Raw genomic sequence first — 17,500 nt, 5'->3', positions numbered from 1 at the left:
TTCAAACAGACTCAGAGTTCATAAACAGGTTCAAAGACACCATGAAGACAACGTCCTGTCTCTCTATCAGTGCTACGTACAGTCAGTGTGTCAGCCTAACCCTAACAGGAAACAGGATGCAGCAGGTTGATTAGAGCACGGTGACGGTAGAGGTGGCGTGCAGACAGTTAAACAGAGTTAGTGTGGACTCACTTGAGTCTGTGCAGAGCGACGACGCCCTTATCCGTCACGTTTCCACACGACACCACCTCCATCCTGCACAGACTGTCCTGCAGGGTCTGGATGGAGCTCAGCCGCTCCAGGCACGCGTCCTCTATGTACATGCTTTTGATCAACTTCACGTCCTCCACATGTTTCAAACCATCTGAAATAAGAGACACATGATGAAGAAGAGGAGGAGAGGGAGCGGGCAACATGGTCACAGGGTGAAAAACATCCAGCTTGCTAACGTCACGTTGGGATCATGAGTCCACTCGACTTTCCTGTCTTGTTAACAGAAGAGGAGAATCAAGTGGAGCTCAGGTTGACTCCATGCAACATTTACACTTTATGAACATCGACTCAATCATCATTCTTGACTTGCCCCCCAGGGACAAATAAAGTTTTTTGAATTTGAATTCACGTTAACAACAAGCTCTTAAAGTCACACGCAGCTCATCAACATTATTTTACACACACAGGATCACAGTACGATGTGGCACTCTGTCCACAGGGGGCGCCAAAACACACACACACACACACACACACACACACACACACACACACACACACACACACACACACACACACACACACACACACACACACACACACACACACACACACACACACACACTGACCCAGGTGGTCAAAGCCTTGGTACATGATGCAGGACTCGGTGGCGTCGATGGCCTGGATCTTGTACCTGCCCAGAGGCCCCGTTGGCAGGCCGTTGTAATCGTGATGCCAGCGCTCGAAACCCTGAAACCGGACTTTGGCACCACACCTGAGGAGCCACTCTGCTGCAGCTCGATCAGGACCGACAGCTTTGATCCTCTCATAGTCCACCCTGAGACCAGAGACAACATGAGACCACTTTGGTCCAACCTGTTCACTGGTTTAACCTGAAACTGCTGTTTATTCAGATCACAGGTGTGTGCGGACAGGTTACAGGTGTGTGCGGACAGGTTACAGTGGACAGGTTACAGGTGTGTATGGACAGGTTACAGGTGTGTATGGACAGGTTACAGGTGTGTATGGACAGGCTACAGGTGTGTATGGACAGGTTACAGGTGTGTGCGGACAGGTTACAGTGGACAGGTTACAGGTGTGTATGGACAGGTTACAGGTGTGTATGGACAGGTTACAGGTGTGTATGGACAGGTTACAGGTGTGTACGGACAGGTTACAGTGGACAGGTTACAGTGGACAGGTGTGTACAGACAGGTGTGTGCTCTCACTTGTTGAAGACTGCGTTGAGCCATCCCCAGAAGTGTCTGCAGTTCTGGCCCTTCTGAGCATGCGCAGTCTGCAGCGTCCTCCATAACAGCCTCATGTCTATAGATTAAAAATCAATAAAGATGAATTGAACGCTTTCATCAGTCCGTTCAACATTTACTGTGAAACACGGAGGTCATCTGTCCTGGACTGTTTACGGTCAGCACTGCACCACTTCCGTACCCTCGTGACGGAAAGCAAAACGTGCCGTCCCATTGGCTGGACGTTCACGTGGTAATGCGTCACTCGGGGCGTGGAGTCAGCTCTAAGTGGCTCTGGATGCGGAAGCAACTTTCCTCTGTTCAAATCCTCCATTGACATTTCAAAACATCTTTATATCAAGACATTGAAGCCTGTTGCCATGGAAACCAGTAACCACCATACTCAATGATTTAAAGAGAGTTCGGTTAGATCAAAGGAAAAGACTGACAACAAATTCTATTTAGTCAAGGAACTAACTATCCCACAATCCATTGCGAATGATCGCTCTTCTTAAATGTGTTGAATATATAAACTACCCAACAAGGTTAGTTAGCCGAGGGGCGGGAGACATTGCCATGGAAACGGGCAGTTTAGCCAATCAGAGAGGTCGCTGGAGGAGTAGTTCTTACCCCGATGTTGTTCTGAAAAGTTGTACAAAGCATCACAGTCAGGTAGCTCACGGTCAGTCTACCTGTGATGGTTATGAGATCATGGCGAATATTTAAATCCACTATGGAGAAGATGAAGGAGGTTTAACCTGGATCCCTGAGGTACCTCAGCAGGTGTGATGTGTGTCCAGCTTTATGGAGAGAGACTGAATAAACACCTTGATATGTGTTGACTTTGAGATGTTTATCAGTGTTCAGAGCTCATCTGAGAGCCCACCTGAGAGCCCACCTGAGAGCCCACCTGACAGCCCACCTGAGAGCCCACCTGACAGCCCACCTGAGAGCCCACCTGACAGCTCACCTGAGAGCCCACCTGAGAGCCCACCTGACAGCCCACCTGAGAGCCCACCTGACAGCTCACCTGAGAGCCCACCTGACAGCTCACCTGAGAGCCCACCTGACAGCCCACCTGAGAGCCCACCTGACAGCTCACCTGAGAGCCCACCTGACAGCCCACCTGAGAGCCCACCTGACAGCTCACCTGACAGCCCACCTGACAGCTCACCTGAGAGCCCACCTGACAGCTCACCTGACAGCCCACCTGACAGCTCACCTGAGAGCCCACCTGACAGCCCACCTGACAGCTCACCTGAGAGCTCACCTGACAGCTCACCTGAGAGCCCACCTGACAGCCCACCTGACAGCTCACCTGAGAGCCCACCTGACAGCCCACCTGACAGCCCACCTGAGAGCCCACCTGACAGCCCACCTGACAGCTCACCTGAGAGCCCACCTGACAGCCCACCTGACAGCTCACCTGAGAGCCCACCTGACAGCCCACCTGACAGCTCACCTGAGAGCCCACCTGAGAGCTCACCTGAGAGCCCACCTGAGAGCTCACCTGACAGCTCACCTGAGAGCCCACCTGAGAGCTCACCTGAGAGCCCACCTGACAGCCCACCTTAGAGCCCACCTGACAGCTCACCTGAGAGCCCACCTGACAGCCCACCTGACAGCTCACCTGAGAGCCCACCTGACAGCCCACCTGACAGCTCAGCTTAGAGCCCACCTGACAGCTCAGCTTAGAGCCCACCTGACAGCTCACCTGACAGCTCACCTGACAGCTCACCTGAGAGCCCACCTGAGAGCTCACCTGACAGCTCACCTGAGAGCCCACCTGACAGCTCACCTGAGAGCCCACCTGACAGCCCACCTGAGAGCTCACCTGACAGCTCACCTGACAGCCCACCTGAGAGCTCACCTGAGAGCCCACCTGACAGCTCACCTGAGAGCCCACCTGACAGCCCACCTGACAGCTCACCTGACAGCCCACCTGACAGCTCACCTGACAGCCCACCTGACAGCTCACCTGACAGCCCACCTGACAGCCCACCTGACAGCTCACCTGACAGCTCACCTGAGAGCCCACCTGACAGCTCACCTGACAGCTCACCTGACAGCTCACCTGAGAGCCCACCTGAGAGCCCACCTGACAGCTCACCTGAGAGCCCACCTGAGAGCCCACCTGACAGCCCACCTGACAGCTCACCTGACAGCCCACCTGACAGCCCACCTGACAGCCCACCTGACAGCTCACCTGACAGCTCACCTGACAGCTCACCTGAGAGCCCACCTGACAGCCCACCTGAGAGCCCACCTGACAGCTCACCTGAGAGCCCACCTGACAGCCCACCTGAGAGCCCACCTGACAGCTCACCTGACAGCCCACCTGACAGCTCACCTGAGAGCCCACCTGACAGCTCACCTGACAGCCCACCTGACAGCTCACCTGAGAGCCCACCTGACAGCCCACCTGACAGCTCACCTGAGAGCTCACCTGACAGCTCACCTGAGAGCCCACCTGACAGCCCACCTGACAGCTCACCTGAGAGCCCACCTGACAGCCCACCTGACAGCCCACCTGAGAGCCCACCTGACAGCCCACCTGACAGCTCACCTGAGAGCCCACCTGACAGCCCACCTGACAGCTCACCTGAGAGCCCACCTGACAGCCCACCTGACAGCTCACCTGAGAGCCCACCTGAGAGCTCACCTGAGAGCCCACCTGAGAGCTCACCTGAGAGCTCACCTGAGAGCTCACCTGAGAGCTCACCTGAGAGCCCACCTGAGAGCTCACCTGACAGCTCACCTGAGAGCCCACCTGAGAGCTCACCTGAGAGCCCACCTGACAGCCCACCTTAGAGCCCACCTGACAGCTCACCTGAGAGCCCACCTGACAGCCCACCTGACAGCTCACCTGAGAGCCCACCTGACAGCCCACCTGACAGCTCAGCTTAGAGCCCACCTGACAGCTCAGCTTAGAGCCCACCTGACAGCTCACCTGACAGCTCACCTGACAGCTCACCTGAGAGCCCACCTGAGAGCTCACCTGACAGCTCACCTGAGAGCCCACCTGACAGCTCACCTGAGAGCCCACCTGACAGCCCACCTGAGAGCTCACCTGACAGCTCACCTGACAGCTCACCTGAGAGCCCACCTGACAGCTCACCTGAGAGCCCACCTGACAGCCCACCTGACAGCTCACCTGACAGCCCACCTGACAGCTCACCTGACAGCCCACCTGACAGCCCACCTGACAGCTCACCTGACAGCTCACCTGAGAGCCCACCTGACAGCTCACCTGACAGCTCACCTGACAGCTCACCTGAGAGCCCACCTGACAGCTCACCTGAGTTAGTCCTGAGTACCCGGATGAGAGTCTATGTCTCATTTATAAACGTTACGTCCTTTCTCACGCACACTTAAAGTAAACACAACCAAGTGTCGGATTAAAACCTGCAGAATGTTTTCATGTCTCTTCCACATTTAATTTCACTAAATATCAAAGTGATCAGCGTCATTATAATCATTAAAACTTTAAATATGAACATGTTTAATATAGATCATATATTTACACATATTTAATATGACAATAATTAAATGTCCAAAATACATAAAAGTCCAGCACACATATTTGATGAACCTGAACAGACCTCAGAGGACGGACTGAATGAAATCAGTGAATAGCTTTAAATATCTTTCATGTTCATTCATGAGCTGCTTTGCATTGACTGTTTATGGTTGAATGTGGGCGTGGTGGGGGCGTGGTGGGGGCGGAGCATGAGGATTTAATCTTAAAGGGAACTTTATGTGAAGGTGTGCGCATGAACGGTTTGATAAAACTTCATTATTTTGTGCGCAGGTACATTTAAAGTCTGGATTAAAGATTAAATCTGATTCAAGTCTGGATTGCACTGTTTTATAAATAAGACCCGGATGTCTTCACCGATCACGTCGCTAGGTGGCGGTAATGATGCATACTTGGATGACGACCTCCATTATACTCTGCAGAAGAAGTACGAGCCTGTGAGGGCAGCGACAGCAGGACGAGATACCAGCACATCCAGATCCAGATCCAGATCCAGAGGAGACTTTCTGGGGCAGAGAGCTTTAAGGAGACTCTGTAAAGTCCTCCATGATGATCCGGACTCTGAACTCAGCCTCGGCTCGAGCTGTCGGAGCTGCGCACAGCAAACTTCTAATAAAGGACACACGAAGAAGACACCTGCACAGGTAAGAAGAACTCTCCAGGTCCGGAAGGAGAGCGGGTCAGCAGGACGCAGCTCGAGCTAGACTCTTCTTTAATTATTATTATTAATAATAATATTTATACTAATAATAAATAATAAATAATAATAATTATTATTAATAATAATTATTATTATTTTAGACTTTAGACACAACATGTCATGAGAGTGGGGAGGTGAGGGGGGAGAGAGAGGGAGGGGGGAGAGAGAGAGGGGAGAGAGAGGGAGGGGGGAGAGGGGGGGGGGGGGCGGGAGACATTGCCATGGAAACGGGCAGTTTAGCCAATCAGAGAGGTCGCTGGAGGAGTAGTTCTTACCCCGATGTTGTTCTGAAAAGTTGTACAAAGCATCACAGTCAGGTAGCTCACGGTCAGTCTACCTGTGATGACATCATAGAGACAGAGAGATGCTCCTGGTCTGTAGGGTCTCAGATCCCTGGTCTGTAGGGTCTCAGATCCCTGGTCTGTAGGGTCTCAGATCCCTGATCTGTAGGGTCTCAGATCCCTGATCTGTCTTCAGGGTGTCAGTGATGTTTTTAGACTCTGGTATTTATTGCTCTCTTTCTGTTTCTAATTAACAGAAATACAAACAAGATGCTGGCTGTTCTCCCGCTGTGTTTACAGGCTACTTAAAATGTTCTGGAACATGGTGTTCTTCCAGCTCTCATGTTAGAGTCCTGGTGTCAGAGTCCTGGTGTCAGAGTCCTGGTGTTAGAGTCCTGGTGTCAGAGTCCAGGTGTTAGAGTCCTGGTGTTAGAGTCCAGGTGTTTGAGTCCAGGTGTTTGAGTCCTGGTGTCAGAGTCCTGGTGTCAGAGTCCTGGTGTCAGAGTCCTGGTGTTAGAGTCCTGGTGTCAGAGTCCTGGTGTCAGAGTCCTGGTGTCAGAGTCCTGGTGTCAGAGTCCTGGTGTTAGAGTCCAGGTGTTTGAGTCCTGGTGTCAGAATCCTGGTGTCTGAGTCCAGGTGTTTGAGTCCAGGTGTTTGAGTCCTGGTGTCAGAGTCCTGGTGTTAGAGTCCTGGTGTTAGAGTCCTGGTGTCAGAGTCCTGGTGTCAGAGTCCTGGTGTCAGAGTCCTGGTGTCAGAGTCCTGGTGTCAGAGTCCAGGTGTTTGAGTCCTGGTGTCAGAGTCCAGGTGTCAGAGTCCAGGTGTCAGAGTCCAGGTGTTTGAGTCCAGGTGTTTGAGTCCAGGTGTTTGAGTCCTGGTGTCAGAGTCCTGGTGTCAGAGTCCTGGTGTCAGAGTCCTGGTGTCAGAGTCCTGGTGTTAGAGTCCAGGTGTTTGAGTCCTGGTGTCAGAATCCTGGTGTCTGAGTCCAGGTGTTTGAGTCCAGGTGTTTGAGTCCTGGTGTCAGAGTCCTGGTGTTAGAGTCCTGGTGTTAGAGTCCTGGTGTTAGAGTCCTGGTGTCAGAGTCCTGGTGTCAGAGTCCTGGTGTCAGAGTCCTGGTGTTAGAGTCCTGGTGTCAGAGTCCTGGTGTCAGAGTCCTGGTGTCAGAGTCCTGGTGTCAGAGTCCTGGTGTCAGAGTCCAGGTGTTTGAGTCCTGGTGTCAGAGTCCAGGTGTCAGAGTCCAGGTGTCAGAGTCCAGGTGTTTGAGTCCAGGTGTTTGAGTCCTGGTGTCAGAGTCCTGGTGTTAGAGTCCTGGTGTCAGAGTCCTGGTGTTAGAGTCCAGGTGTTTGAGTCCTGGTGTCAGAGTCCTGGTGTCAGAGTCCTGGTGTCAGAGTCCTGGTGTTAGAGTCCTGGTGTCAGAGTCCTGGTGTCAGAGTCCTGGTGTTAGAGTCCTGGTGTCAGAGTCCAGGTGTTAGAGTCCTGGTGTTAGAGTCCAGGTGTTTGAGTCCAGGTGTTTGAGTCCTGGTGTCAGAGTCCTGGTGTCAGAGTCCTGGTGTCAGAGTCCTGGTGTCAGAGTCCTGGTGTTAGAGTCCAGGTGTTTGAGTCCTGGTGTCAGAATCCTGGTGTCTGAGTCCAGGTGTTTGAGTCCAGGTGTTTGAGTCCTGGTGTCAGAGTCCTGGTGTTAGAGTCCTGGTGTCAGAGTCCTGGTGTCAGAGTCCTGGTGTTAGAGTCCAGGTGTCAGAGTCCTGGTGTCAGAGTCCTGGTGTCAGAGTCCTGGTGTCAGAGTCCTGGTGTCAGAGTCCTGGTGTTAGAGTCCTGGTGTCAGAGTCCTGGTGTCAGAGTCCTGGTGTCAGAGTCCTGGTGTTTGAGTCCTGGTGTTTGAGTCCTGGTGTTTGAGTCCTGGTGTTAGAGTCCTGGTGTTAGAGTCCTGGTGTTAGAGTCCTGGTGTTTGAGTCCTGGTGTTTGAGTCCTGGTGTCAGAGTCCTGGTGTTAGAGTCCTGATGTCAGAGTCCTGGTGTTAGAGTCCTGGTGTTAGAGTCCTGGTGTCAGAGTCCTGGTGTTAGAGTCCTGATGTCAGAGTCCTGGTCCTGGTGTTAGAGTCCTGGTGTTAGAGCCCTGGTGTTAGAGTCCTGGTGTCAGAGTCCTGGTGTCAGAGTCCTGGTCCTGGTGTTAGAGTCCTGGTGTCAGAGTCCTGGTGTTAGAGTCCTGGTGTCAGAGTCCTGATCCTGGTGTTAGAGTCCTGTTGTCAGAGTCCTGGTGTCAGAGTCCTGGTGTTAGAGTCCTGGTGTTAGAGTCCTGGTGTCAGAGTCCTGGTGTCAGAGTCCTGGTGTCAGAGTCCTGGTCCTGGTGTTAGAGTCCTGGTGTTAGAGTCCTGGTGTTAGACTCCTGGTGTTAGAGTCCTGGTGTCTGGGTCCTGGTGTTTGGGTCCTGGTGTTAGAGTCCTGGTGTTAGAGTCCTGGTGTTAGAGTCCTGGTGTTAGACTCCTGGTGTCAGACTCCTGGTGTCAGAGTCCTGGTCCTGGTGTTTGAGTCCTGGTGTTTGAGTCCTGGTGTCAGAGTCCTGGTGTCAGAGTCCTGGTGTTAGAGTCCTGGTGTTAGAGTCCTGGTGTCAGAGTCCTGGTGTCAGAGTCCTGGTGTTAGACTCCTGGTGTCAGAGTCCTGGTGTTTGGGTCCTGGTGTTAGAGTCCTGGTGTTAGAGTCCTGGTGTTAGACTCCTGGTGTCAGAGTCCTGGTCCTGGTGTCAGAGTCCTGGTGTTTGGGTCCTGGTGTTAGAGTCCTGGTGTTAGAGTCCTGGTGTCAGAGTCCTGGTGTCAGAGTCCTGGTGTCAGAGTCCTGGTGTTAGAGTCCTGGTGTCAGAGTCCTGGTGTCAGAGTCCTGGTGTTTGGGTCCTGGTGTTAGAGTCCTGGTGTTAGAGTCCTGGTGTTAGAGTCCTGGTGTCAGAGTCCTGGTGTTTGGGTTAGGGTAAGTTAATATGATTTGTGCTGCAGACCCAAGCAGCTGCTGGACTCATGTCTCTAACGATTAGTTCCAAAGGTCGGCCGGCTGCTGGGACAGTCCTGCACAGTAGGACATTGACCCTCTGACCTAAAGATTAGACCCTGCTTTCCCCTGTTTTTCATCCGAACTGCCTGTTGTCTGTCTTTCAGCACATATGACGTGGCGGTGGTGGGCGGCGGCATCGTGGGGCTGGCCACAGTCAGAGAGCTCATCCTGAGACACCCGACCCTCAGTTTCGTCCTGCTGGAGAAGGAGAAGGAGCTTGGTGGGTGGAGTTTTAACTGTTGTTGTTGTGTCCCAGCATGTGTTCATGTCAGAGTGAGAGGACAGTTAATCTGAAACACAAGGTTCCAAACTTTAGATTCAAACAGAGAGCTTCAGCTTCACAAACCCTCAGATCCTTTAACATGATCTGCTCACAGACACAAGACAGCCCGGTGTCACAGTCAGAGAACCACCTGTGGACAAATGTTCAAAGATCTGTGATGAAATCTGGAACTAAGTCCTGCAGGACTTCAGAGGGTTAACGGTTCATGACAAACATGCAGACAGTCCTGGTGTCAGAGTCCTGGTGTCAGAGTCCTGGTGTCAGAGTCCTGGTGTCAGAGTCCTGGTGTCAGAGTCCTGGTGTCAGAGTCCTGGTGTTAGAGTCCTGGTGTTAGAGTCCAGGTGTCAGAGTCCTGGTGTCAGAGTCCTGGTGTCAGAGTCCTGGTGTTAGAGTCCTGGTGTCAGAGTCCTGGTGTCAGAGTCCTGGTGTTAGAGTCCTGGTGTCAGAGTCCTGGTGTCAGAGTCCTGGTGTCAGAGTCCAGGTGTTAGAGTCCTGGTGTCAGAGTCCTGGTGTCAGAGTCCTGGTGTTAGAGTCCTGGTGTCAGAGTCCTGGTGTCTGAGTCCAGGTGTGTTTGAGTCCAGGTGTTTGAGTCCAGGTGTGTTTGAGTCCTGGTGTTTGAGTCCAGGTGTGTTTGAGTCCAGGTGTGTTTGAGTCCAGGTGTGTTTGAGTCCAGGTGTTTAAGTCCAGGTGTGTTTAAGTCCAGGTGTGTTTAAGTCCAGGTGTGTTTGAGTCCAGGTGTGTTTGAGTCCTGGTGTTTGAGTCCAGGTGTTTGAGTCCAGGTGTGTTTGAGTCCAGGTGTGTTTGAGTCCAGGTGTGTTTGAGTCCTGGTGTTTGAGTCCTGGTGTTTGAGTCCAGGTGTGTTTGAGTCCAGGTGTTTGAGTCCAGGTGTGTTTGAGTCCAGGTGTTTGAGTCCAAGTGTGTTTGAGTCCAGTCTGACACCTAGTGTTTAAAAGTGTTCAGAGTTCCTGGAGTCCAATCTCCAGACAATGTAGATAATAATAATAATAATAATAATAATAGTGATAATAATAATAACAACAATAATAATGATAATAATAATAATAACAACAATAATAATGATAATAATAATGATAATAATAATAATAGTGATAATAACAATAATAATTATAATAATAATAATGATAATGATAATAATGATAATAATAATAATAATAATAATAATATAATAATGATAATGATAATAATGATAATAATGATAATAATAATAATAATAATAATGATAATAATAATGATTATAATTATAATAATAATATAATAATGATAATGATAATAATAATAATAATAATAATGATAATAATAATGATTATAATTATAATAATAATATAATAATGATAATGATAATAATGATAATAATGATAATAATAATAATAATAATAATAATGATAATAATAATGATTATAATTATAATAATAATGCAGCTTATCAAATCTGCAGTGAATCAAACGTGTATTTCTGTTTCCAGATCGATCAGATTGTCTCGTGTGAGTCCAGAGATTTTTAAAAGCCTCCCTCTGTCTCGCTCTTTCAGTTGTAAGAGGTCTTTATTAGCATGAAATTATAAGTTCACACTGCTAAAGCTAAAGTCAAAATAAAGTACAATTAAAAAATAACAAAGATGGAACATTAAACTAACAGGGTTCAGGTTTTTTCTCACTGTCTCTCTCAGCTGTTCATCAGAGCGGACACAACAGTGGTGTCATCCACAGCGGGATCTACTACACACCGGGCTCTCTGAAGGCTCGTCTGTGTGTGCGAGGAGCGGCGTTAGCCTACGAGTACTGTGAGAAGAAAGGACTGCCCTACAACAGATGTGGAAAGGTCTCAAAACACACACATACTGTTTCAATGTGAACGGTCACATGATCACTTCTCCATCACTGTGAGGAGTCAAACTAAGGAACAGTTCACCTTCACCACCTTTAACTTGACCTTTAACTTGACCTTTAACTTCATCTTCAACTTGACCTTTAACTTCACCTTTAACTTGACCTTTAACTTGACCTTTAACTTGACCTTTAACTTCACCTTTAACTTCACCTTTAACCTCACCTATAACTTCACCTTTAACTTCACCTTTAACTTCACCTTTAACTTCACCTTTAACTTCACCTTTAACCTCACCTTTAACTTCACCTTTAACTTCACCTTTAACTTCACCTTTAACTTCACCTTCACCACCTTTAACTTGACCTTTAAACTCACATTTAAACTCACCTTTAACTTGACCTTTAACTTGACCTTTAACTTCACCTTTAACCTCACCTTTAACTTCACCTTTAACTTCACCTTTAACTTCACCTTCACCACCTTTAACTTCACCTTTAACTTGACCTTTAACTTCACCTTTAACTTCACCTTTAACCTCACCTTTAACTTCACCTTTAACTTCACCTTTAACTTCACCTTTAACTTCACCTTCACCACCTTTAACTTGACCTTTAACTTCACCTTTAACTTCACCTTTAACTTGACCTTCACCACCTTTAACTTGACCTTTAAACTCACCTTTAACTTCACCTTTAACTTGACCTTTAACTTCACCTTTAACTTCACCTTTAACTTCACCTTTAACTTCACCTTTAACTTCACCTTTAACTTGACCTTCAACACCTTTAACTTGACCTTTAACTTGACCTTTAACTTCACCTTTAACTTCACCTTTAACTTCACCTTTAACTTGACCTTCAACACCTTTAACTTGACCTTTAAACTCACCTTTAACTTGACCTTTAACTTGACCTTCACCACTTTGTCACATCAGTTTGTTTGTGGATGAACGTCGGAGTGAACAGAAGATATTTTAGACATTCACCTGTTCAGAGAGGAAACAGACAAACGCTGCTCTCTGATTGGTCACATTCAGAGACTAATCCTAACCCTACGTAACCTCTCAGGTTTCTTTGAGTTATTTTTCTGTGTTGGCAGCTGATTGTGGCAGTGGAGCAGGAGGAGATACCCCGGCTGAAGGCTCTGCACGAGCGTGGCATGAAGAACAACGTGCGAGACCTGAGTATCCTGGACGCCAACGGGATCAGAGAGCGAGAGCCGTACTGCAGGGTGAGAGTCTAAGAAATGCTGCAGAGATGCGTTCATAGAAAAGATGGTGCTCAGAGTCTTTATCGTGTTTTTCTTCCAGGGAATAATGGCGCTGGATTCTCCGTACACGGGCATCGTGGACTGGAGGATGGTGGCTCTCAGATACGGCAGAGACTTTGAGGAGGCGGGCGGCACGGTGCTCACTGAATCTGAGGTCGACGACATCTCCATGGTCAAAGAGAGCCCATGTGGGAGTGCTGAGGGTGAGAATCACAACCTGGACATCAACGTGTGGACACACTGATGATCCAACCAAAGCTGACCAGGTTTCTCTTCTGCTTTCACCTGCAGGGATGAAATATCCAATCGCCATCAGGGACACAAAGGTCAGGAACACGGCCATCATGGCGTCCTCGGTGTTGGACTGTGATGTTTCTCATGTTTGTTGTTCTGTGCGTCCAGGGTAAAGAGGTGCACTGTCGTTACGTCCTGACCTGCGGCGGCCTGTACTCTGACCGGCTGTCACAGATCTCAGGATGCAGTCGCGAGCCGAGGATCGTCCCCTTCAGAGGAGATTATTTAGTCCTGAAGCCAGAGAAACACTATCTGGTCAAAGGAAACATCTACCCTGTAAGTCCGCCTCCTTCCACCATCACAGCTTTTTAAAACGCCTCACCGGAGCAGCGACCTCTGCTGGTCAAGACTGGAGTCAGCGCTGGTCAAAACTGCAGTTTCTCAAACGGCCACTAGAGGCTGTGGTCAAAAGGCCTGAACACAAGTTTGCTGTGAGCACAGGTGCTGCCCCCTGCTGGCTAAAAACACCTCTCCTTTTCACTCAGCACCACGTGATGCGTACATGATCGTTTTTTTAATGAAATCCTCTCACAGGTTCCTGACCCTCGCTTCCCGTTCCTCGGTGTTCACTTCACCCCGCGGATGGACGGGAGCGTGTGGCTCGGCCCGAACGCCGTCCTGGCCTTTAAAAGAGAAGGTTACAAAGTGTACGATTTCAGCGCCCGAGACTTTGCAGACGCACTCTCATTCAGGTACGACGTCTCCTGATGTTCCACTCACATCTTTAACTGTTTGATCACATGTTTGATGGAGTCAGGTCTGTCTTGGCCCTGACAGATCACCTTGCAGCCAGTCGAGGAGGAGACACCTGGTTAATTTGTCTTTGTGTTCTGCAGAGGCCTCCAGAAGCTGGTGCTGAGGAACATGACGTACGGCATCGGAGAAATGTATCGAGGCGTTTTTATTGGTGCACAGGTGAAAATCCTGCAGAAGTACATCCCTGAACTGTCTCTGAATGATGTGCTCAGGTACGGTGACATTGAAGACGCACAGGTGTATGCAGGTTACAGTAAAACACATGGCAGCTGCTGTGCAGGTAAACCCGTCTTTGACTCGTTGTTCTCTCTGCAGGGGTCCTGCAGGAGTTCGAGCTCAGGCCCTCGATCGAGACGGAAACCTGGTGGATGACTTTGTGTTCGATGGCGGAGTTGGGGACGTGGGAAGTCGGGTTCTCCACGTGCGTAACGCCCCCTCGCCGGCAGCCACCTCCTCCCTCGCCATCGCTGAGATGATTGCAGACGAGGTGGAGAGCCGCTTCACGCTGTAGGGAGACAACAAAAGTCAAATTGATCCTGAGACGGTGTTTTAAAATGTCGCGACCTCGACTCCCTGTCATCAACGGGTCAGCGGACACGCCTTCAGTCAGGGTGAACTCACTTCAACACATCCTGAAGACTTGAGCTGCTTTTTAAAGAACTTTGGTTACTTCACCATGTTTCAAGTCTGGAGACCGATTTTCTGCACGAAGAAGTTCAAGCATCTCGAGTTACTGAAAGACGAAATGTTCAAACACATGTGAACAAATATACAAGATTATAGAATAATATGAGCTTTTATTGTGACGGGGTGGAAGTGAGGTAAGGATTAGAGAAAAACATGAGCTTTTATTGTGACGGGGTGGAAGTGAGGTAAGGATTAGAGAAAAACATGAGCTTTTATTGTGACGGGGTGGAAGTGAGGTAAGGATTAGAGAATAACACAAGCTGTTGTTAAATATGAAACTATTTGAAACAGGAAGTAGTGGATGGATGTCTTCCTGTTGTTGATGCTGAACTCACAGTTTAAGGTGAAAGACGGGTTTTCAGGTGCTTTTCATCTTATGTGTTTATGGAAAGCAAAATAATTCTAAACTTTTTATTTTTAAAGGTTGGTTTTTGGGCTAATGTCTTTATGAAACACTTGGGATGGGCGAGAGAGAGAGAGAGAGAGAGAGAGAGGGGTCGGACTCTGACCTGGGCCGCCCGTCTCTGTACATGGAGTTTGGAAACAAACCACTTGGACCCGGCACCTCAATTGTTCTGCTCTGCCACCATAGAAACACAGATACAAACTGGTTTAGGACACTGGGATGTTTGGTGCTTCACAGGTTTCTAACATGAATCAAAGTGTGTCATAATGTTTCTGAACTTTCTCGTTTAGACGGATAAATGACAAATAAATGTTTGAGCGTTTTTGAGACAAACCAAAGATGTCTGATGTTTGTGCCACACGATGAGATAATCCGCGAGCAGACAAATTTACAGTGTTACAGCAGCAAAGCAGGATAGAAAATCACACAGTGCAAAAAATTAAAATAGACAAAAATATAAGTGTACAAAAAAAATGCATCGAAAACAATAATCAAGAGCTAGTATAAAAATATGCATCAATTAAAGAGCTAGTATAAAAATATGCATCAATTAAAGAGCTAGTATAAAAATATGCATCAATTAAAGAGCTAGTATAAAAATATGCATCAGAAAAAAGAACAGTTGAAATGCCAGTAAGCTAACGATGTCCTGAAACATTCAGCTCCATTTCTCGCTTTATAATAAAGTTCTGAGAACAAAATTGACTCTTTGCACTTCAGCAGTTTTGTACTGATTCCTGTTTCCTTCATTGTGCACTGTCTCAGTTTGTCCACTAGGAGGCAGAATGACAGCAGCAGACATGGTGGGCATGTTGTTACTGGACATGTTTCATAATGTGAATAAAGCAGAACTATTTTCACCTGCTCGTCAGATAACTTCTGTTTGAATGTTTTATTTGTTTATGTAACACAGCCCAATAAAACAAGAAGACACATCAGACCTGCAGCCCTCAGGTCTGTATTCAGGGTCTTTAGTCTTTAATCACACAGAGGTCCAGCGTTTCTTCCTCTGTCCAATCAGATGTGACGTTTTGCAGCGTGCGTTCCTGACGGCAGAAAGTGCTGATGGGAAGTTCGGATCATTTCAGTGACTCAGATTATTTGACTCTTCCTTGAATAAGGAGTCACCGTTTCATCACCACACGGATCCTTCTGCAGAGACTGAAGCTGGATCAGACTGGACCTGCGTTAGTTTAAATCCTTTTAACTTGTTAGTGATATTAATTATAGACTACAGGTGAAACATCTCAAACCAGCTTTCATCATCACCTAGCTAAAATACTTCCTGTTGTTACCAAAGCTTACAGTCATGTAGGGTTATTAAAGCTGGTAATTCACAAACACTAAAAAGATAATCAGAAAGAAAGTCGGTCCGGGACCGGACTCGGGTCCCTTCGCTCGAGTCGACTCGATGTTTCGATTCTTTGTGGAGTTCCGGATCCTCCCAGCAGAGGAGTTTGTTTGTCTGCAGACATGCCGCGGATCGGCCGCTGTTTGGGGGCTTCTCGTTGGATTTAGGAGGAGAAGAGGGTTTCATGTGCTTCATGTGGAGAAAGTGTTCCTTAGAGAGCCGAAATAAAACCTCCAACTCGGAGGCATCAAGGCCAGCAGCAGCCTGTAGCACTGCTAACGGCTAACCTTAGCATGCTAGCGTTACAGGTGTGAAGGCAGCAAATAATCAAACATCACTTGTAGCTGTAGTTAGCTGTCAGTTAGCTAAGCTAGCATGTTTTTATTTAATACATAACTCAATGTGCCTGTTATAAGATTTGAAGCAAATGCTAAGTAGCAAGCATAACACTTAGCAGCATTGTTATTAGCCGTTAGCTCTGTAGTTAGCATCTGTCCCGTGTTTACAGCAGCTAGCCTCCAAGCTAACGAACTTCAGAGCTACATGTGCTGCTTCGGACTCCTGCTGTGCTTTACTGACACTTTACACCTTTATAAATAAGACTGGTTGACCTTTCCCACCGAGCCTGCCGGGACCGGACTGACCCGCCCACAGGGACCCGCTACCCGGGGCCGATGCTGACAGCTCAGTCTGGATCAGGAGCCGCTCCAGCATGCAGCCCCAGCAGATCTACGACTTCTCCAGCGACGAGAACAGCCACAAATGGAGAGGCCTGTTCGTGCAAGCTTTACGAAAGGTACGAGCATCACCCAGACACTGAATCCCTGATCTGCAGCTCACACAGGTCCTGATCCCTGATCTGCAGCTCACACAGGTCCTGATCCCTGATCTGCAGCTCACACAGGTCCTGATCCCTGATCTCCAGCTCACACAGGTCCTGATCCCTGATCTGCAGCTCACGCAGGTCCTGATCCCTGATCTCCAGCTCACACAGGTCCTGATCCCTGATCTGCAGCTCACACAGGTCCTGATCCCTGATCTGCAGCTTACAGAGGTCCTGATCCCTGATCTGCAGCTTACACAGGTCCTGATCCCTGATCTGCAGCTTACAGAGGTCCTGATCCCTGATCTGCAGCTCACACAGGTCCTGATCCCTGATCTGCAGCCACACAGGTCCTGATCCCTGATCTGCAGCTCACACAGGTCCTGATCCCTGATCTGCAGCTTACAGAGGTCCTGATCCCTGATCTGCAGCTCACACAGGTCCTGATCCCTGATCTGCAGCTCACACAGGTCCTGATCCCTGATCTGCAGCTTACACAGGTCCTGATCCCTGATCTGCAGCCACACAGGTCCTGATCCCTGATCTGCAGCTTACACAGGTCCTGATCCCTGATCTGCAGCTCACGCAGGTCCTGATCCCTGATCTCCAGCTCACACAGGTCCTGATCCCTGATCTGCAGCTCACACAGGTCCTGATCCCTGATCTGCAGCTCACGCAGGTCCTGATCCCTGATCTCCAGCTCACACAGGTCCTGATCCCTGATCTGCAGCTTACACAGGTCCTGATCCCTGATCTGCAGCTCACACAGGTC

The 17,500-nt window shown here is 48.9% G+C and overlaps 4 protein-coding genes across 5 annotated transcripts in view; 2 read left to right on the top strand and 2 right to left on the bottom strand.

Annotated features, from left to right (window-relative positions):
• The window catches only part of atl1 (atlastin GTPase 1), a 170,355-nt gene that overhangs the window by 56,322 nt on the left and 96,533 nt on the right, over positions 1–17,500 (bottom strand). The window lies entirely within an intron of this gene.
• dmac2l (distal membrane arm assembly component 2 like) overlaps positions 1–17,500 on the bottom strand; it is a 105,200-nt gene that overhangs the window by 139 nt on the left and 87,561 nt on the right. Inside the window, exons 1-4 of one of the 2 annotated variants that reach the window (XM_079370469.1) lie at positions 1,660–1,728; positions 1,440–1,536; positions 840–1,048; positions 193–364 (exon numbers count right to left, since the gene is read on the bottom strand). In XM_079370469.1, coding sequence (XP_079226595.1) covers positions 193–364; positions 840–1,048; positions 1,440–1,534 — 476 coding nt within the window. In that variant the 5' untranslated portion in view covers positions 1,535–1,536; positions 1,660–1,728. Of the gene's footprint in view, positions 1–192; positions 365–839; positions 1,049–1,439; positions 1,617–1,659; positions 1,729–17,500 lie in introns of those variants that run through there. The other variant, XM_079370468.1, reaches the window with a different exon arrangement.
• Positions 5,360–14,062, top strand: l2hgdh (L-2-hydroxyglutarate dehydrogenase). Its single transcript, XM_079370339.1, has 10 exons — positions 5,360–5,639; positions 9,116–9,231; positions 10,982–11,133; positions 12,241–12,372; positions 12,452–12,614; positions 12,703–12,737; positions 12,814–12,981; positions 13,240–13,397; positions 13,542–13,673; positions 13,777–14,062. Exons 1-10 carry the CDS (start codon positions 5,542–5,544, stop codon positions 13,970–13,972), a joined length of 1,350 nt encoding a protein of 449 aa, XP_079226465.1. The 5' UTR covers positions 5,360–5,541; the 3' UTR covers positions 13,973–14,062.
• sos2 (son of sevenless homolog 2) overlaps positions 15,832–17,500 on the top strand; it is a 13,725-nt gene continuing 12,056 nt past the window's right edge. The window contains exon 1 of the mRNA XM_079370488.1: positions 15,832–16,701. Coding sequence (XP_079226614.1) covers positions 16,618–16,701 — 84 coding nt within the window. The 5' untranslated portion in view covers positions 15,832–16,617. The remainder of the gene's footprint in view (positions 16,702–17,500) is intronic.

The sequence above is a fragment of the Symphodus melops genome, assembly GCF_947650265.1.
Source record: "Symphodus melops genome assembly, chromosome: 19".
Classification (NCBI taxonomy): domain Eukaryota; kingdom Metazoa; phylum Chordata; class Actinopteri; order Labriformes; family Labridae; genus Symphodus; species Symphodus melops.
Note: the sequence above shows the minus strand (reverse complement) of the source record. Positions and strands in the feature narration are given on the sequence as shown.

Bases quoted from the DNA above. Each gene is read 5' to 3' on its own strand.
- l2hgdh (XM_079370339.1), top strand. From the start codon at position 5,542: ATGATGATCCGGACTCTGAACTCAGCCTCGGCTCGAGCTGTCGGAGCT. The intron at 5,640-9,115 runs GTAAGAAGAACT...TCTGTCTTTCAG, and splicing joins CGAAGAAGACACCTGCACAG to CACATATGACGTGGCGGTGG. The intron at 11,134-12,240 runs GTCTCAAAACAC...CTGTGTTGGCAG, and splicing joins CCTACAACAGATGTGGAAAG to CTGATTGTGGCAGTGGAGCA.